Source organism: Lissotriton helveticus, chromosome 9 (assembly GCF_964261635.1).
Source record: "Lissotriton helveticus chromosome 9, aLisHel1.1, whole genome shotgun sequence".
Classification (NCBI taxonomy): Eukaryota; Metazoa; Chordata; class Amphibia; order Caudata; family Salamandridae; genus Lissotriton; species Lissotriton helveticus.
In genome coordinates this window covers 692,270,598-692,292,474 of record NC_136070.1, presented here as the reverse complement: position 1 = coordinate 692,292,474, position 21,877 = coordinate 692,270,598, and the positions used below count along the sequence as shown (strand labels likewise).

The 21,877-nt window shown below is 43.0% G+C and overlaps 1 protein-coding gene across 8 annotated transcripts in view; it reads left to right on the top strand.

Moving 5' to 3' along the window:
* PELI3 (pellino E3 ubiquitin protein ligase family member 3) overlaps positions 1-21,877 on the top strand; it is a 306,160-nt gene that overhangs the window by 258,251 nt on the left and 26,032 nt on the right. For 7 of the 8 annotated variants that reach the window (XM_078660792.1, XM_078660790.1, XM_078660793.1 and 4 more), the window contains 2 exons: positions 9,210-9,407; positions 13,392-13,580. In XM_078660792.1, coding sequence (XP_078516918.1) covers positions 9,210-9,407; positions 13,392-13,580 — 387 coding nt within the window. Of the gene's footprint in view, positions 1-9,209; positions 9,408-13,391; positions 13,593-21,877 lie in introns of all 8 variants that reach the window. The other variant, XM_078660791.1, reaches the window with a different exon arrangement.

The window sequence follows — 21,877 nt, the reverse complement described above, 5'->3', positions numbered from 1 at the left end:
GGAGATCTGACGGCAGTCCGGATAAGGCACGTGGAGTAAAACACGGAAGATCCAGGAAAGTCATGGTACATCGCACACATCGCAGGCACAGTTCCAGGGACAGTTCAAGCGAGGCCGACCCAGCTGGGTTGGCGCAGGAGCCATGGCCGGCCAGCCGAGGCGAGAAGGGGCAGGAAGAGTCATCGAGTCCAGGCCAGACGGAATCCGGCCCCCAGACCAGCGGCAAAGGAGACCGCACAGGACGATGAAGGGCAACGGAACCCCGTACACCCACAGACGCGGCTGTCGCCGGGGCCATACTTCCCAGGATATTTCCAGCCGCACCCAGCAACGGTGAGGCCACCCCCGATGTTGGGGGCCCAAACGGCCCAAAGAGAGGATCCGCCTCCAGAGCGAAAACGGGTGCAGCCACAGAAGCTCGCCAGGAGTGCAGGGCATCCAGGATATCCAGAAGTGTAGGAGAACCTTTACCACATCCGGCACCCGGGCCATGCGGCGGGCCTCCAGCGCTCGTCCAGGCCCGGCTGAGACACTCAGGGTCGGCCGCCATCTTGGAAGCCCGGCGAGGCCGCGGCAGCCGGCAACCTCCGTCGGGGCAGCAGCGAGACAAATGAAGACCAGCCGACCGGCGGCAGGGCATCCCGGGGCAGGAAGGAGGGCCACCAGAAGAAGGGTAATCGCCGGCTCCCCAGTGCCGCCGGTCCCGTTCTCCGAGTCCGGGCGGAAGAAATCAAAATGGCCGGACCGGAGAACAAAGGGGGAGCAAGCCAGATATACGAGTAGCCCAGCCAATGGACGGCAGCGCCTCCACCCAAGGCCTCCGGCCCACCGGAGTCGGCCAGCAAGCACAGCCGGCCTACACGCACAACGGCCTCCACGACCACGTCCACTGCGCCATCAAGGGCTGATCATCGTGCTCCGTCCCGTCCGGGCGCCGCCGAGAGGTCCAGGCCAGCCCGCCCCGGAGGCTCCGAAGCGAGCGGGAGCGCCGCACAGGATCCACGGCACCCAGGACCACCGGAGCAAAGGGTGAGTGCCTGCAAGGCGTCTTCGCACTACAGCACAGCAAAGAGGGCTTCCCGGGGCAGGATAACGACAGGATAGACGATTAAAACAGGCAGGCGAACGGAGCCGAGCTAAAACGCGGCCATCTCGGACGCGAGCTAGGCTCCTCCCCCCCGTCTGTGCTTCTTGAACCTGCTTCTGGTTCCATCATGTCTCTGGAGCCAATTTCCACTTTTGCGCCACAATCTTCGTCAGTCCCTTCAATGTTGACACAGACCCTGAACCACCGGCACTGGAGATGTGCACCTTACCAATATCGGTGTCTAACTTTGAACCAAACTCGTCTCAGTGTCGACCAAGGTCGTGTCTTGATTTATCTCTGATGCACCTGGTCCACAAACAGTCAGATTCAGACACAATAGAGCTGCAATCAGGTTCTCCATCTGCTTTTTGGCTCCGACTCGCATCAAAGCCAACCCACACTTGGGAATGGCAATGGACATGATCGGGATGAATTTCCCTCTCATGATCTAGAAGATGTCAGTGAGCTTGATACTTCCACTGATACCGGGTTGATTCCCCACTGGAGTCACCAACAGAAGAAAGTGTTTCCTTTGCTGTTAGTGATTAAACATGCAATGAAGGTGTTGGACCTAAATCCCCTCTTAGGAAGTTAAAACTAATGTATTTACAGATGTTCTGTAGCCTGGACAGGCATTTGAGTCCTCACTATGGTTTAATATAGCCCTAACTGACACATTAATTGGAACATGGTTAAACCCTGTTCTTGCCCAGTGGTTAACTGACAGGTAGCCAAATACCACGGATCGGCACCAGGCAACCCAGAGTTTTTGACCCAGCATTTACTTCTGACAGTCCGGTGGTACAGGCTGCCACCAGCAAGGTAATCCCCAATCCTGTCCCCACAACCCCTGGACAGAGAATCAAAGAGGATCGAGGCATTTGGGAAACAAATGTTCTTGTGGGCCAGCCTGGCCAGAGAGCCCGTCAGAGTCAGCTGCCTGATTATTGGTGTTACACATAAGCCCTCGGACACATGGTCGGATAGATCGTGTCGGAGATCCCTGGCTCAAAGTATTCAGGATGGAGTCAAATATCTAATTTATTCTACAAACCACAGATTGCTTGGGACGAGCAGATGGCGCTAGTGTGGTGCTCCATCACCATGCATGCCTGAGGTCTGTGGGCTTCCATGAAAATGACCATACAGCCCTTATGGATGTGCCTTTCGATGTGTCTCATCTGTTTGGTGAGAAGGCTGTTTCTGCCCTGGAATGCTTCAAGGAGCGTCAGGTTTAAACTATGGGCCTGCCATTGACAGGCTTGCACTGCAAGTGGAACGCTGTATCAAGCATCCACTGTCTATGGCTGGCCGCATAGCTCCCATTAAAATGAACGTTCTTTCCCGATTCTTATATTTATTCACCAATATACCAATCCCATTAACTAAAGCCTTTTTTCTGCATCTCCATGGGTTGCTGATCCGCCTGGTCTGGACGGGACTGAGACCACGATTAGCCTGGGACACTCTGAACCTCCCCTACAAGAGAGGGGGATTCGTTTTCCCTACCTACATTTATATTATCTAGTCGCACAAGCCCAATTTGCCTATCACGGGTTCTATCCTGACGCTCGCATACCAAATGCCAAACCCGAGCAAGATCTGTATGAGCCAACCCCGCTGGTAGCAATATTCCCAATGGGCATGCGATTGGATCCTAGCGACATACAACCCTTAGCTACCACTTGCTGGGCCTGGAGAAAATTGAGCCTACTTTTAGGCTCAGGCTCCTTATGTTCACCCAACCTCCCTTTACCACAGAACCCGCTTATCCCACCCAAAACTGAAAAAGTGGTCCAGCGCACATTACGTAAGTTACAACATCACACTATTGGGTCCTTATTCCCCAATGACCACGCAGTATCACTGACTGAGCTGGCAACGCAGACCAAGAAGTCTTACATGGACAATTACATAGCAACCAGAGTACTTGCTGCTCTCCGCTCTATGATTCCCTCCTTCTCCCTCTTTCCAGAGGTGTTTACGCCTCTTACACTGCTAATAACTGATCAAGACGGCTCACATCTTGTCACTAAACTATATCGGGCATGTATGGCACTCAAACATGTGAGGGACAGAGGGGCTCAGCGCCGCTGGGAAGAGAACCTAGACCACCCCCTATCCGATAGGGAATGGACATGTAGCCTTGAACAAATTAAAAGGGTGTCTCCCAACCACAGACACAAACTGCTTCATTTTAAATTCATTCATCGAATATACTTCACACTGACTGAGCGAACCAGATACAATCCCTCCAAATCACCCCAGTGCCCAAAATGCGTTTTACCTGACACCGACTTCGTTCACATGAAATGGACTTGTCCCTGTATATCCGCTTACTGGACCACAATATTTTAAGTGATTTCAGATATAACCTCCATGATGCCCCCCCCTCCCCAAACTAGCCCTGTTAGAAATTGTCATTGATATCCCGCTCAGCCACCAAATATTCACTGCTATACCACTACTGTTAGCAAAAAGAGAAATTGCACTACACTGGGGCACTAGACAACTTCCCACGAAGGAAGCATGGCTCAGCAGCATGACATACTGTGATATGCACACTGAGATATACTCCTCGATTCAGCCCCTTCCCTCAAGGCCCAACGATATTTGGCATTTATTCCACCTCTTTTTACACCCGCTACAACTCGTCTCCCCTGCACCCATAATTGATTCGACGCCCACAAATGTTTCAGATCAGTAGCAAGAACCGCCCCAAATAGGGGCACCGGTCTGGTTCTAACCTGCCATACATGGAACGTATCTACACAATCCAACGCCCCTCCACCCACCCCACCCCAGTATCCCCTCAAAGCAGTCATGGCCTCTTAGGTTGTTACGCCTAGTTATCTTAGAACACTAATGCGGTTCTCTCCCCCCTCACATTGCCCCTCTACTCTTCCTCCCCTATTATTATTCCCTCTTGACCCTCCTTTTCTTATGGGGATGCTCAAAATGTTTATTATGTGTACATTGTTTGCTGCTGCGACCACCTAGAACAGAGAAAGACATTTAGCGTTTTATGTGCGTAATACCATGTACTTGCATCTGGGAGTCAACATGGAAAAATATCTGTCTGTATAACTAGCACCCCTCTTGGCATTAGTATCCCCCTTTTTTATCTATTCACCCCTGAAGATTCTGTTTTTCGATTACCTTCCCTCCCCTGGGCTGTATTGTCCCCTTTATCTGTTCCTGTATTTGTTTACTAAACATTAAAATAACAATTAAAAAAAAGGAGAGTAAGGTCACAGAACGTACTTCGGGCCTTTCGACGTTTGCCAGACAGTTCCCTCAACAATTTTGACCCTTCTAGGTTATCTGTGAAGTTGGGTGTATAGGCATCGCCAGGGGTCCCCAAAACACATGACCAAGTCCCTTCGATGGTGGGGATGGGGTTGAGGCACTCAACGTGCAGGACCCAAAGGGCAGAGATCCTACCAGTCCCCCTCCCCTGTGGAATCAGTCTGCAAGCCACCATAGTTTGCCCTTAGTGGCACACAACCATCCTGTAGGAGGTTGAATCCAGTACTTTCTCCAAGGGTGGCAAATGAATCCTCCAGATATTTCAACAGGGCTACAGCCCTCTATTCCAGCCCACTGCATCGTTTATCCACATCAGAACTGCTTTCAGTGGAGCACATGACCATTTTGTTTGCAGGAGGTCAGGCTCTGTTGTCCAAAAGGGGCGTAGAGAGGCTACCAGCCTCAGAAATAGAGACTGGTTGTTACTCCCTCTCTTTATCCATGCCTAAGAACTACTGAGGCTATTGTCCTATTTTAGAACTTTGCCCTCTGAACACCTTGCTGCTGAAGGACAGGTTCAACATGCTCACAGTTGCCCAGATTCTGTTTGCCTTGAATCCGGGTGAGTGAACCATAGCCCTGGAATTGCATGATGTGTATTTTCTTAGACCCATCCTGAAGTCCCACAGATGTTACCCGTGAGTTAAGGTAGGCACAGTCAAACACTCAGTGACCAATCTTCTGTGCAATGGATTCCCTAAGAACACTCGCTATAGGAGATACATTCAGGCTAGAGCAAAAGACTCCTGTACACCCTTTCACCTCTTTGTTTTCTGCCCTGAGTTCTGCTGAACATCAGGAAAGACCAATCCCAAGTTATCCTAGTGGCTCTGGATGGGGCCAGGAGAACTTGGTACTTAAAAGGCTTGGCATGCGCATCTGCTCCCTGATCAGGCTTCCACTTTGAAAAGATCTGTCAGAGCAGCAATTCTACACACAGGTCTTCACAATCTACATAACCTCCATGGGTGGAGATTGAGAGGCAGCGGTTGACTGCATTTGATCGTCCTCCTGAGGTTCCGGATTTTTTCCTTGCTTCTTGGCACCTCTCTATTAAGTGCAATTACAGCAAGCACTGGGACAAATTTGGGGACTGATGTGGTGTCCACAACACGTACTCATTACAGACCAAACAGTCAGATGTCTTATCCTTTGTTTTGTCTTTGACCCCACAAGGAATTGCAGCGGGCACCCTTTTGGCATTTTTGCATTTGCCGGACCAGATGTCCTTGTTTAAATCACCTGTTGTGATGAGGTTTCTAAAAGGTTTATTATAAATGTTTCCCTCCAAACCCTTTGTGATGCCACAATGGGACCTCAGTTTGGTCCTAATGATCCTCATGGGTACTTCATTTGAGCCTATGTACTGCTGCTCATTGCGTATTCTGACTTTGAAGACTATGTTTCTTGTTGTGATTACTTCAGCTCTCGAATTACTGAGCTTCATACTTTCTTAGTGCAGCAGCCTTCACCACCCTTTTCCCAGACAAACTGGTGATCAACGTGGCCTTATTTTGTCGGGCTGCGACGTGGCATCCATACACACATTCATGATGCAATACTACCTTGACAACCGTCCTCTAGGAAATTTTGGTCTGGGCCTTTTCCACAGACCCTCCACCTTGAGAAGTACTGCTTCAGTGTCTATTTTAAAAGGGAGGAATATGAGGTATCCCACAGAAGAACATATTTCTTACCTTTAGTAACTCTCTTTCTAGCGGATACTCTGGCTAGCCACAGATTTCTCACTGCCCTCCCACCTCCCTGTTCTGTGGAATGGTTTCTGTCCATCTAAAAAGGTCTCAAGCAAGACCGTACATTGGTACTCTGATTGGTTTGTGGGCTCAGCGTCCAAGGGCACGGGCAGACTGAAGAAAGTAACCGAGGTCAGAAGCACTGCGCCACGCACAGGTGCTTGGGAGCACTATTGTGTTTCCAAATCCAGTATAGAGCTTAGGGATATTCTAGATGTGTGGAATCTGTGGTGGGATATAGTATGCACCATGAAGACAGTTACCAAAGGTAAGTAACTTGTTCTTTAGAACCACATTCAAATAGAAATATTTGAGAAATAAGAGAAGAACATGTATACTTTTCTTTTTGGCAACAGAATTATTTTTCCTTTATTTTTTTTTATTTTTTTTGTAACAAGTGATGTCATTTAGACAGATTCGGCTGAAGGTTTGGATTGTACAGTGTAGGGCGCTCACACAATGCAGTAGTGGTGTGTGATGATGGACAGAAAGGAGATGTGTTGGACGGTGCTACCAGTAAAGAGGAAAACCTTGAAACCACTCAAAGGCGGTCGGGCAAGAGATGCCAGAACACCATATGAAACATATAGCAAGTACTAGGCACACGTGAGGTATAAATAACTTCAAGTAATATGGTCTTACGAGACAAAAACAAAGGACACCGGTTGTATAGTGAAAACAATATATTGAAATTCATATAAGTCTTCTTTTCTTTTTTTGTTTTACAAACGCCAGCCGACACGTGTTTCGTCAACAGGACAGTGTCTGTGACTCATCAGGGCTGCGAGCGGCGTGTGTTCAAATCGGGGTAACGGTGAAATTGTAGCAATCTGGATGGAAATGAGCAGCAAGGGTCAAAGGACGGATGACTTGCGCGGGAACAATCGGGTATGACTGTGGCCGGGTCTCCTGTGGGAAGCTGGTTGCTCCGGGCCGTATTGGGGTTGAGTGATCAGGAGAGCCTTATATGAATTTCAATATATTGTTTTCACTATACAACCGGTGTCCTTTGTTTTTGTCTCGTAAGACCATATTACTTGAAGTTATTTATATCTCACGTGTGCCCAGTACTTGCTATATGTTTCAAGTGATGTCATTTAGTTTTACGAGTCCCAAACAGTAAGGACATATTTCGATGTACCTGCTTTTCTTCAAATTATATTCTCTGCAGAAAGATGTAGTTCCTTGACAAAGTATTTTTTTCTGCATAGTATATTCAGCGGCAAGATTAGCAATAGTTTATTTCATAATGTGGCACAGAACATTTAAATTTACTAGTCCGGTTGTGATGATATTGGCTCAATTGAAATACTTTTGTTTTGCTCAAGGATCACTGTAAACTAGTAGATGAGTGGTTACATCGACAATATTGCCACGTGTTATGTTTGCATTATATTATATTGAACTTGCCCCTTTCTATTATGTTGTTGTTCCCCCATCCCTCATTTCTTTCTTCCTGATGGTTGTGCTCGTCTCGTGCTACGAACGCGAGACGGTTTAAGATTCCAAATATGACAGTTGGACTATTACTGGTAGAGTATAGCTGGAATGTGGTTGCTTAAATAAACCGTTCCTGTCGGAATGCTTTCCCCTTGTGGAGTCATCTTTTCCCCAATACAACACCAGTCCTGATTATGACTTCGAAAATTTAATTTTTCTAGTTACAGAATAGGAAAATCGATCTATATAAAAAAAAAAGTCCAGCAGTAGAAATGCTCTTCTCTTGTTTCGCAAATTTTATTTTATGTTTTAAACTAAAATATGTTTAACTTTACACTTGCACTGGGTTGCTTGCACCATCTTGTATGTTCCATTAACTCACATTTCGCTATTCAATATGTGTATAACATACAATAGTGATTGAATAGTTTTTTCGTTTTCCTTTTTTAAAATTTAAGACAGGTTTTACTGTGATAAATTGATTTTCTTTATAATCTGCATGTACCTAAAGGTTAATTTCTTTAGGAACTGATGCCTGAGGGTATTGACATTCATAACACCAATTCGTTGTTATTGAATTATATTTAACATGTATGTTCCAATGGGATTCATACTTATTTTTGTTTGATTTTTATCTCACCTTTCTTTTATCCTTTATGTCAGAGCATATCCTATCACTCTTACTGTCAGAACAGTGTGAGTTGGGAAACAGCCTTTATTACTCAGCCCGAACTATGCAGTTCCATTACAACGTGGGCAATACACCGAACGCATTGTTACTATGCGTTCCATTGCCATGCAAGTCGTTACAACAACTTGCATTAGGGAACATGTTGTTGTATTTTAAATCCAACACCTTCCCTACTGTTGCACAGACTGGAGTTGTAATATTAAAATATACTATTCCAAAGTCCAGCGCTTCCCTAAGGCAAGTTCTTGTAACAACTTGCATTGTAATTGAACGTGTGGTAACACCACGTTCGTTGTATTGCCCGCTTTGTAATGGCATGCTTTGTGAAAGCATATGTGATTGTGACATATATCTGTGTGAGTTATGTTCATTTTGACTGCAGTTTCTACTTTCTGTCACTGGAAGGCAAAACTCCTTATATATGAGCGACTTGTGTACAGCACAATTTTAGGTAAATCTAGAATTCCTACCTATGAAAAATATGTGAATGTCCAGGATGCTGGTGTGAACACCATTTTGATCTTAATGGAAAGAAGCAAATTAAATCCACACTGCGGATGGAAATGTATGGGGATAAAAAGTGCACTGCATCCACTTAGTTCTGGTAACTGACAGGGAGTAGCCAACTTGAAGTGAAACCTTATAACGATTGTAGCACTCCACTTTCGATCATTCAGATAGATTACTAGTTGCATATAATGAAATGTTATATGCTATGTTAATCCAGTTTAAAAATACTAAATCTTCAGTGTTACACTGTATATGCATTATATTATCTTAGCATACAGTTTCTGGTTTGCACATTTTTTGGAGAATCTTTTTATGTTTGGCCTCTCAGTGAAGTAAATACTTCCAATAAAAAGAACATTGTGTCTTTTTTTAAAATCTCTTAACTTTTCATTCTACATTCTTGGTTTTTCATTTAAAGATTGGCAGATCCACAGAAAGCATGATAGACTTTGTGGTCACGGACACAGCACCTGGGGGAACCGGCAACAGTGATGGTCAGTCTGCCCAGAGCACCATTTCCCGCTATGCCTGCAGAGTCATCTGCGAACGTGGTCCCCCCTACACAGCCAGGATTTATGCGGCTGGCTTTGATGCCTCACGAAATATCTTCCTTGGAGTAAGTCAGTCCTTAAAGTGTCACAAAGCCACCAATAACAAACGATTTAGGCAGTGATGTTCACTGAGATGTTAGAAGTGGTGAGCCATATAATGGAACTATGGTTCAAATAAAAAGAGTGGTTGATGATAATTGTGCTCATCTAATTTGAGGCAATCAAACTACAGTCAGGCCATACTTAGACTGTGAATGTTGGGTTTGACTGTACCGTCTATTACACATCTACTTTATAATGCTTAACATCTTACAGATCCTTTTTTGGTTGATGGGGGGGAGGGGTCTAGTGTTTATGATCCCAGCATTAAAAAGAGTCCTTCAGTAATCTTCAATGGCTTCAAGTGATCCCCATATATGACTTCATGAAGCTCTAAATGTATGCCTTTATGATCAGCACCAATTATAGCATAACAGCCTGACATAAGGCAATAAAGCTACTATAGTCCTGCACTTTCCTCTACAAAAAGTGAAAATTCATGAATAAAAAGGTATCATTAAGACAAATAAATGAAGTTTGCAGATAAACTCACCGGTTGATAGTGGTTGGACACATCACTCCACCAAATAGTAAAATCCAGTCACTTTTTCTGACTGCTTCAAAAAAGGGGGAGGTAGAGGAAAAATTGAAAACAAGATTCTTTACTATTACCTCTATCAGGTATGGTTAAAATATGGAAACAAATTTAACTTGAAGGAGTTAATGGGCCTTGGTTCGCTGGTCGACATGTTTCTAACCCTACCCCAAGGCTATTCTTCAGGACCAAAGATTAGTGAGTTCCCTGGTACCACTCTTACAAACCCTAATAGTTAGGAGGAAATATATTGATAGATTAGTATCACATATTAGTTGCCTCTTAATTGCAACATGAGACCATACGGGGGAAGGGACTCCTGTAGTCACACTTGCCTCAATGCTACTCCCTTGCTTTAAGGTGAGCGCAGGCCTGTGTCACCAAGGGGCTGCCCTGATGGTTGAGGGTTATTTAAGGAAAACGTATTGTTTTCCAAACAAATATCTAAGTGGGAAGAAAAATCCCTTCATTTAACAGAGGGGCCCTCTATGATTAATACTTTTTCAGATTGACCAACAAATATATAGATATACGTGACTGATATTTCATTATATATACTTTTCCTGATACATATTAATTTTGGTAGTATTCAAATCCTGGCTGGGTTTTCTACTATAGGTAAGGTCATAGAACACAGTTGTGTGCTTTCCTAGACCTATTCCCCTGTGCTTGACTTTGTCTTCTCTTTGCTCTTGGTTGCCAAAATGAAAACATCGAGATGTGAAAGCAGGAATCTGAGAGGCATTTGGCTGCAGAGTTGCAGTGAAGCTCAGTACAATCTATTATCCAAAAGGCTAGCAATCTACACATCCTACTGGCTGCAGTCTTCCTTGTGCATGATTGCCAGCACACTTTTTAAATTAGAGGTCTAAGAGTGTCTGAAATAGGATTATTCAGGAATGTATCCTAAGTGAGAGATTACATCTCCCTCTTCCTAATAATATATGGAAATCTTTAACATAAGGTCTTTCTTGTACTTGGAATTGTATAGCTGATTCGTTTTGTAAGTTTATCAATATCAGACCAGAAGCACCCTCTTTTTTCTTTACTTAGAGTGACTTACACTTGATTGAAGGTTAGGGACGAGGATACTACTTTAACCCCTATTCCAAAATCCTGTAGTCAACTGTTGGCTTTTATATTATTTAGTTGAAAATATTTCTTTATGTGAACAATATTTCCTTTTTGGTGCATACTATACTATCAGTGGCCAGTAAGATGGTTCGATTCGTTAAAGGATCTTCCCTGTCATCTGGTGTGACCTGCCGGTTACACGTTCAAAGGCTAGATGAACCACCCATCCTTTTAAGACCATCTTTACAGTGCTATAGGTTAGCATTCCTCAAAATGCCCCCTCCCATGCATCTGCATGGTACACCCCATTACTCTCTACGGATTGCCACTGTCAAATCATGAGACGCTTTTGTTTTAGATGTCTGTCTTAAGACACCCTTCTTATTCCACTCGTTGAGTGAGTGGGTTCATGCCATAAGATCTGCTTTTAAAGTTGATCTAAATACTCTACTTTCATCAGCAGGTCAGAAGCATATTTGCTAGGACTACTATTTAGTTTCCTGGATTTGCGTTATAACCCCATCAATTTTCTCATGTAGTAGCATTGCTTATCTGCAGTTTAAACTAAAATCCGTGTAGGAGTCTCTTGCCTATTCATATTGCTAAAGTCAGAGAACTGGATAGTTTTGGGTTACTCTAGTGGTGAAGAATTTCCACCATCCAGAGTTTCTTGCTACTACATAGGTCTCATTTCTTGGAGTAAAAGGGTCCACAATTCCTTCATTGCTTGTAGGCTCATTTTCTGCTATTGATTTACTACTCTTCCTCTTCAAAGGAAGATGAGAGTAGGAGACTTACAGGTACCTGATTGGGCCTAAAAAAAGTGACACATTCCTTTGTTTCAAATATTGCACCATTTTATCTTTCTGCGGATTAAAGCCAGTCGCAAATAACAAAATATTGATTTAGATTTCTTTTGATAATTCTTCAGACTTTTCTTCATATCCGTACAGGCTTAAACATCAGCAGATGTTATAGTCTCACTGAGATTGTAATCCTAACGATTGCTTTATAATAACATGAAATTAAGTTTAAATACCCAAAAGAGGTCTTTGTTGGCGCCAGAGACTGAACAGGGCTAATCAACATACTTTGTTAATCAGGCAAAAAGACCTTGTACCTCACAGTTGTCAAAGTGCCAATTAGACTGTATGATTTTGCCTACATGATACAGTACATTTGCATAGGTTTCAGGCTGTGTTGTTCAGTGATAGTTGGTTAGATTATTAGCAGAGCCACAATCAAAGGTTGTCAGAACCCCTAAATTCTGTGCCACCTGCTCCAAATGCTTTGTTATCCGGGTGGACCATGGGTTACGTTGGTATCCTGATGCAGACAGGGCGTGGTAGAAGTACGTTTTCACCCTCTTACACCCGCCACAAAAAGTATTTCTTGGACCAGTCCTTCACTTGTAACCCATGTGTGTAATACCAGAGCCTATAGTTGTTCCAATGATGTTTCCCTTTTCCCATCATGGGTGCCGAGAAGCACAGAATTTCACACCCATTAGGATTTCATCTTCCCTCATAATTGTTTTTCGACCCCTGTAGCCTCACCAGTTCAATGTACGTCAGTAGAGCCAACTGGTGCTGCCTTCTAACTAGATGAAAGCCAGTTTAGCTTAGAGGTTGATTGTTTACATGTTCAGAAATGTATTCTATGTTCAGTAAAAAAGCAGGTCCTGACTGATACCGTAGTCCTAAACTAATTAAGGTATGTCTAGTGGAGGCAAGACAAAGAGGAGCAGGCGATTTGTATAGCTGTATTTGACCAGCTTTACCTTCCTCACTACTGCAAGTCTTCTGGGGCATATTGTCTTCTGGTTTGGCAGAGCCAACGCTTAGTTCTTTTCATCCATAGTCCACATTTTAGAAAAAAACAGACGTCTGATTCCCCCTTGGTCCCTCTCGCAACTCCCCACCCGCCAGTGGAACTGATATTCTCATTAGCAGGAAGTACTTATAAATATGTTATATTCCCAAATAGGGAACAGTTTACAAAAAGGATACCTGTGAAAATAAAGAGTTCAAAATATTTAGGGTAGAACATTCATAAAATGTTTACAACCTACGGTTTCCAAAATGTAAATAGATGGACTTGAATATTTTTTTGTGGAATAAGTTAAAACATGAACTGAAGTTCAAAAATTTTAATGCTTCATAAACAAAATTAGAAATCATTGTGTACACTCCTACAGTGAGAAATGTTTGGCTGTCCATTGCTGACGTGTGTTGTAGAAATGGAGAGAAGAAGATTGTTTTAGTTTAATGGTATGAATAGTTCTATTTTTTGAATATCCTTTAACTTGTGATGTCACACTGGTGTCTACAATCATTGGCAGGAGAGGGCAGCAAAATGGCGGACTCCGGATGGCTTGATGGATGGTTTAACCACTAACGGTGTTCTGGTGATGCACCCCACTGGTGGCTTTTCGGAAGACTCCTTGCCGGGCGTGTGGAGGGAGATATCTGTTTGTGGAAATGTGTATGCTCTGCGGGAAAGCCGGTCAGCTCAGCAGAGAGGAAAGCTGGTATGTAGCATGGTATGGACTATCTGTAATGTTTTGTCTATTTTTCCCTCTCCTCATTTTATTTGTGTGTTGACTGTGTGTATATATATATGTGTGTATATATATATATCAGCTTCCAGCCTTCTTTACTTTCAAAAAGGAAAAGCACTCAAGGTGGCAAGTCCATAGATGTTTTATTTCGACTCACAAACACAACCAGACGCGTTTCAACAGACTCCTTTTTCGATGGTGATTTGGCGCGCCGGAAACAGCCTGAATTTATGTAACTTTTTTCTTGTATTCTGACACATACATTGATAATGAAAACAGACACAAATCTTTCAGCACCATCTTGGAACATGCAAAATTACATTGAAAAACATAATTTCATAGTGTACTTTCCTGTTCTGCACTACGGCACCAATATCCAGCAGATAAATTCATAACTGCCATTATTTACAACTATGTACAAATGTTAATACATCTATACCTTACTACTGCCCACAGATGGGCATGTGCCTTAAGTCGATTATTGTTTACCTATTGTACCCCCAAATGGGCTAATAATAATCAGTGATATTGCTTCGAGAATTTACTATATTTTCATATAGCCCTGAATGGGCAATGTCATTTTGTAATTTGCAAGTTCAAAAAACGTATATGTTTCTAGTTACATATTTGTTTATATGGTCATGGGTTCTCTTCATGTTCGCATCACAGCACAATGGGGGCACAATAGGTAAACAATAATCGACTGGATCTCTAAGAGCCAATAGCTAACTTCATTGATTATTTTTTTAGACCTTATGTGGCCCAACTGAGCTTCTATGTACAGGATATAAGTGATTTGTTGAGACTACTGCAAAATACACCATGGCAGGGAACATACAAACTAATAACAATGGATGTTATATCCCTCTACACGAACATTGGAAATGACATTGGGATCGAGGCATGTACTTACTTCCTGCAAGATAGGAACATCAAATACAGTAATCACAACAAAAACAAAATGCTGCTAGACATGATCTCCATCTGTCTCAATCAAAATGTTTTCGTATTTGGCGAGGAAATATTCTGCAAAAACAGTGGAACCGCAATGGGATTTTCTTTCAGTCCCAGCTACGCCTGTTTAGCCGTGGGATGGTGGGAAAAAGAAAGAGCGTGGAATGTAATGAATGATCAGACACTGAAGAAAATCGTCAGTTGGAAAAGCTTCATTGACGATATACTTATAATCTAGAATGGCACAACTGCAGAATTCCAGGAATACTTTGAAGTCATCAACAACTGCACAAAAAATCTGAAATTTACTTATGTAATAAGCAATGAAAGAGTAGTATTTCTGGATACTGAAATTTATATTAAGGATAACCAAATCCAAACAACGCTGCATAGGAAGGACACAGCAACGAATGCATTCTGGAGGCAACTAGCTTCCACCAACACTCTCTAATTTCCAGCATCTCATATGGGGAATTCTTAAGAATTCAAAGGATTTGTAGCGAGGAGGAGGAATGGAGAGAACACAGTGAAAAAACAGCAGAACGCTTTAAAAGAAGAAAATACAATCCAGGGGCGGTCAATAAATGCTGGGAGAGAACAAACAGAAGAAAACGAGAGGACTGCCTAGTGGAAAAGAGTGGAAAACAGAAGGATGAATCAGAGCCAAACCGATTGATAATGGATTATTCACAAGAAAGTAATCAAATTGTGAAAATTCTAAAGAAGAACTGAAAAATCCTCCAATTGGACAATACTGTGAAAGAATCAGTGGGGAAACATACCACGGTGCATATAGAAGAGCAAACAATGTAAAGGATCAACTTATTCACAGTCATTGAAGAGGCAAGAAAAAGGAAGAAACGTGGTTGAAAACAAGGGGCTTCCTGAAATGCCATTCGTGCAAAATGTGCCAAATAGCCAAACAAACAAAAGAAGTGAGAATGGCTAACAATAAAATGTGGGAAATCCGTCAACTAATCACTTGTAAAAGACAATGTACGGTATATGTAGTGGAATGCCATGCCCACAGAGGTACGTGGGAAGTACCATCTGTGAGCTGAAGAAAAGAATAATGGAGCATGTGAGGGCAACCATGCATAAGGACCGTACAAACGCTGTTTCAAAACATATGGAGCAATTCCATTGAGGAGATTGGAAGCAATTAAAATTCTGGAATTTGGAATTGAGACAGTCCCAAAAAGAGAACGTGGTGGTGATAGAGAAAAAGTATTGCGCCAGAAAGAATCACACCATATCTTAAACTTGACATTAAGCCTGCACGGCCTGAATCAATCTGAGGAAATGTACATACATTTATAAGAAAAGAGGAATCCTCGATAATGCTGAAGAGAAATTCTTACAAACTTAAATGAAGGAGGGTGACAGGAGTAGCCCCACTGGAGGGGGATAGAGCGGGAGTTATAAGGAAAACAGGAGGCATAAAACAATAAACAAAGAGAACAGAAACAAAAAACTGAGGATGGCTTGCCCAAGAATGGGATATCACAAGGACAAATAAAGTTGTATTAAGCAAAAATAACAAAGAGTGAAAAAAAGAAAAGAAAAAATAGATATTTGAAAACTCAAAATGTGAGATAAATTGAACAGAATATGCCGGAAAATAAAGGAATTGTAAAACCAGGAGAAGAGAAGAGAAATATGCAAGTCACCATAAAGTCATTCACTTCAAATGAAAGAATAATAAACTACATTGTCCAGAATGCAAAGGGGCACTTGTGACACAAACAGGAACATGATGTCTATCTCAATATTGGAATAGAAACTTGGCAAGTGATCAGTTGATCAAGAGCAAGGTATCAGGGATACCGAAACACGATCTGATCTCGCTAAAGAAACCCTTAAAAATGAAGGAGTAAGATAAAAAATAAACCAAAATTCTAAAATAGTACTTCAGGAGTGCGGCCCATTTTTTCTTCCTGTCGGGAAGGATAGTGTGTAAAAAAAATAAATATATATATATATATATATATATATATATACTTTATTTGGTTGTTACAAACCATCAAGGTATATGTCCACAGTAAACAGTAAAATAAAAAATGCATTAGTAAAATCCATAATCCATAACTCAATTATCCTACAGTACAAATTAATTAATATAGTATACATGTCTAAGGGCAGTTTTCTGCATTTTTTAATTGTTTGTTTCTGCCTTTTTTGGGGGGTGTTCTCATCTTCTCTCTGTAGAGATGCCAGAGTTTAGATGCCACTTATGGGTTATCCTTGATCTGGAGGATAAGCTCTTAAAAATAAGGCATTTTGAACTGAAATCTGTTTATCTGGATTATTTCTACCCATATTTGATGTCTGAGGGCGGTTTTCTACATTTTTCAATTGTTTGTTTCTGCCTTTTTGTTGAGGTGTTCTCATCTTCTCCTCTCTGTAGAGATGCCAGAGTTTAGATACCTCCTCTGGGTTATACTTGATCTGGATGATACTCCCATCTCGCCCACGAGAATCTCTGAAATTTTTTGTGACAACAAAATACCAAGAGAAATTTAGGGTGGTTGGGCAATGAGCAGAGAAAAACTGCAGACCTGGACCGTCAGTTTGGCAGGGATTTTCTTTTCCTGAGATTTTGTGGTGCTTAAATGGTGAGAAAAAAAATCACTGTAACAATAAGGAGTAATTTTAGCATGTAATTGCCATGAGCTGTGAGGAAATCCCCAATAGTAAGCAACAATACCTATCCATTGTATCACCAGAGCCTCAGCTAGTGTTCTTTCTACAGTAAATTCAAATAAACTTTATTCGGTTTCACATAGATAAAGCCATAAAAGTTGCTTAAAATCCATAATACAATAAAACATTAATTAATTAAATAACACACTTTATGAAATATGAAAAAAAAACATTGCACAACCTCCTATTTTAATCTAAGATAATAAAGTGCATAGTGCCATAAAAGCATCTCCCTTAGGTTGGATTTTTCCTTCGAGGATGAGCTAGTCCTCCTCGACCTCTCAGACCCTGGTGATTCATCAAGCAAATGGCTACATGTCCAAGCAAACCCTGGTTTTCATGGTGGATTTAAGGTAGCCCACAATAAAAAATATGCAATCCTCCTTCAACAGTGGAAGATACAGGAGGGCAGGACGTGCCTGGATAAAATTCATCCTCTTTAAAATAGGGACTAAAAAATGCCTTCGAGGGATCGCAAAAATTTTACAAAAAAGCATAAAATGTAGCAAATCCTGTGGAGACTGTCCATCGAAGCCACAGGGTGCTAACACTTGACCTCTACTGCACCCTTTGGGCCTGGCTAGCAGGAGGTGAAAAAGATTCATGCGAAACCTCGTCAGTAAAAACCGCTCATGTGTGGACAAAGACCCCAGGAGGTAAGGCTCGGTAGAAGGGGTTGTTTTGAGCATTAAAAAAGTGTGAACACTCGGTTTCATGATTTCCCGCTCATCCCTTTCCAATTTCCTTAATGGGAGAAAGGATTCCCTGATTAATTCCACGTCCTTTTTTACAATGGTTTCAGGGTTAGAATATAGATTAGCACGTCCTAACCCATCGAGGCTGCTTTTAATATAACTAAGCCACGGTATTCGGGAACATTATTGAGTGACATGCACTCTTTTAAAATGAGAGGATTAAGAGATAAAGCCTGGTTCAACCAAAACACAAGTGGGCGTAGTGCCAGAGTATCACTTAGAAAGGGGACCCCCAATTCCTCGAGGGCTGCCAAATTTGACAGACCACGCACACACAACAAGCGCTTCAAAAAAATATTCTCGATCACCTGGAGAGAATCTGCAGCGATATGGCCCCATATTTTACTTCCATAACTAGCTATAGCCACAACTTTCGCTTGGTACACTTTTAGCAGAGCTGCAATTGGTCGCTTCCCTAGTTTTGAGGCAAAATTGCCGCATTCACACAGGCCAGATCCCCCCTTTTCCTAGAAATCAGAGTCCCCCATTTTATTTGATCATCCATAAGGACCCCTAGATATGAAAAAACATCAGTGCGGGGGGACTTAAGCAGGGCCGACTCTAAATTGAAAACTTTTTTAGGGTCGAGACCCAACATGCATTATATATGATTTCAAATTGTTAATTGATAGGTGGTCCACCATGAAGTTTGAAAATGCATCTAGCAAGGACTGTAGACCGATAGCAGTTCTCGATAAAAGGACGGCATTGTCTGCATAAAGTAGGACTGGAAGGCCACGCCGCCCTACATGTGGATAATCTACCCCAGTAGCTCTTAAAACTCTATCCAATTCATTAATATAAAAATTAAACAAAAATGGAGCCCGAATGCAGCCTTGCTGTACAACCCTCTTTATCTCAAAATCCCTTGAGACACGGAGGTCCTGGGCAAATCCAACATTGGCCTTGGTTGACTTGTGAAGGTCCTCTAAAAAATTAACAATGTTATTCTCTACCCCCATAGCCCTAATGGACTGCCACAGTTTAACCCTATTCACTCAATCAAATGCGGTGGACAAGTCCATGAAGGCTAGGTAGAGGGTGCCTGGGCGCGCAACTGTATATTTGTTTAAAAACATAGTAAAATGAAGGTATTGGGTGATGGTTAATCGCCCAGGACGAAATCCATACTGGACGTCAGACAAAATCTTAAACTCCTCCATCCAGGTGGATAATCTTTCTAAAAGTACACGGCCCACAACCTTAACCACGGAATCAAGAAGAGAGATTGGCATATAGCAATAAGTGCTATTACAATCACCCTTCTTGAAGGTAGGGACTATAGTAGAGGTAGCCCAGGACTCAGGGCAACCATTCGAAGCAGCTGTGTTAAACACAGCCACGAGGACCGGTGCCCAAAAAGATGGATCATACTTAAACAAATCCGGGGGAATACCATCTGGTCCTGGGGCTTTGTTGCTGGTTAACCTGCAATGCCAGCCTCAACCTCTCCCTGTTCAAAGATCACTACAGAGGCATTCATATCACGATATGCCTGACCAGATTGCTCCATAGGGCTTTCAAATATTGATTTAAAATTGGAGCACCCATTCCTCCTCAGTAATATGCGAATCAAGAGCCCCCCCAGATTCATATTCAAAGAGCGGTCTCTTAACAATGCTCCAAAACCTAGAGCTATTCCTGAGGGTACTTGACTCAATCAACTCCCTCCAAGCCTCCTCCTTCAGGACTCCCTTCCGTTTGGCCAATGTTGTTTTATATTCTTTGCAACACGTGCTAACCTGAGATTGACTTCTCGGCTTCGCTAACAGGGCTTCCCTCAGCTTTTTCACAGCATGGGAGCAAGAAGAATGAAACCATTTTAGGGGTAGAGGACGCTGTTCTGCGGGCCCGTGCGTTTAAAAGTACACCAACCTTGGTGGAGATGAAATTGTAGGAACTAATAACATCACCAGGGAATGTACTTACAGAGGTACACAACGCTATCTCTGAAGCACAGGACTCTCTTACTGCACGATAAAAGTAATCTGGAGAAATCTGGGGCCATTTAAGCCGACGTGTGCCATCAGTTGGTCTAAAGCGTACCTTTATTTGCCGCGCTGCTAATTCGTGCTAAAAGCGGACCACACATTTGGACACAGAGTGGGTTATGGTCACTGTAGTCACTCTCCACGATGTTGAAACCACAGAATAACGTTTGTAAAGATGATGAAATTAAAATGTAATCTATAAAAGACCCTCCACCTCTCCCTTTAAAGGTGGGGATGGGAAATGTCCTATGCGGGTCAGAGTAAGACATCAGGCACATCATATCAAATTCATTTAGTAAATTATTTAATTGTGCCCCCTGAGCAAGGTGTTCCAAGAGTAACCCCTTCATCCGAGGGCAACCTAACTCAGCAATGCAGGTTGTCTTTGGGACTCCACAAGGGTGGATTTTAAAATCACCGAGGACCAGGAGGTTGTGTAGAATGGAACCATAGAACTGCCTTATAAATGTATCCTAGGCTGTAATGTTACATTTATCTGAAGGGCATGCCACACAATTATAGAAATTAATAAGACTCAATCTAGTAACCCACCTTTTTAATAACAATGCCAGTATACCTGCGTTTGAAGACGGCACAACCTGAATATGGCAGTCGACTGCCAGGGATATGTAGGTAACTAGACCACCCTTAGGTCTTCCACTCACCTAAGGGGAAGCAGGCGCAAAGAAAGATTTATAACTTTCCAAAAATAAACCACAATCCACCAACCACTTTTCCTGTAAATTAATCACAGGAAATTGGTTCACGAATTGCAACCAGGTTGGATTGTGAAACTTGTTAGCCAGGCCCGCAATATTCCATGATAGAATATTGTTAGCAAACATGCAAGAGTCCCCCTCAACTACCACTGGTGAGTGCTGCCTATTTACCTCAGGATAGATGCCAGAGATTGAAAGGCTCCTGAGTCAATCACACTCCTCCAACCCTGCTAATGGCAACCTGTAGCATGAACTGCGGGTGTAGGCAGTTGCGTGAATGCAGGCGGAAATCTGTGTATCCACCCACCACGGGGAGCTTCCCTGGAAATGTTCCTATCAATATCCCCAGGGGGGTCGGGTTTGTTCAAAAAATCCAATGGTAGGGCCCTAATGACAGATCCAGGTTTGGTAAAAGCGGGGTGTGTGTCCCTGAACAGTATCCTACTAGCAAGGTGAAAACTATCAAAGTTAATAATGACAATATCGCCCGTTACAGTTTTACAAGAACTACCAATCCAGCTAACTCTGCGGTCCATGATATTTTTAGCCACTCGTGCCCCCAAGGTGGTGTTGTTTGATAGCCAGTGAAGTACTTTGTTTTTTAACTGCCCGTAATCTTCGTTAACCCCCCGGTGGAGAGGTGGGACATTCCCTAGGACTAAAACATAAGAGGTGGATTCAGCTGGTAGATCAATTACAGGTAGATTCGATGGCTAAGCCTCTCTGCTGATTAACCTCCCGGCCCTTAAACAATGACTTTCATCTGTGGCTCTAGCCTGTACGGGGATATCCCTCTTCTCGCATGCATCTAGATTTATTGCTCCAGGCCCCCCCATACTACAGGCTGTTTTTGTTTCTGAGGTAGTGGTTGTGACAGGTCCAAGATGGAGTCCATTGGGTTTGTCCTCATATCAGAGTTCTGTGCAGATCTCTGGTTCAAGTCGACACTCGGCGCTCCTGTTAGAGGCGGCATGTCATTCATGTTCATGTTTCGAGATCCTAAGATTTTCTCGTTCTGAATCATCCTCTCCAGGCTGGGCCCCAGTTTTGAGTCCAGCATGCTGGTCATCATTCCCTGGAAAGCTTCCAGTGCCCCAGGTAGATCCAAGGCAGGGATGGCGATAGGATGTGCTGTAGCAGGTGCT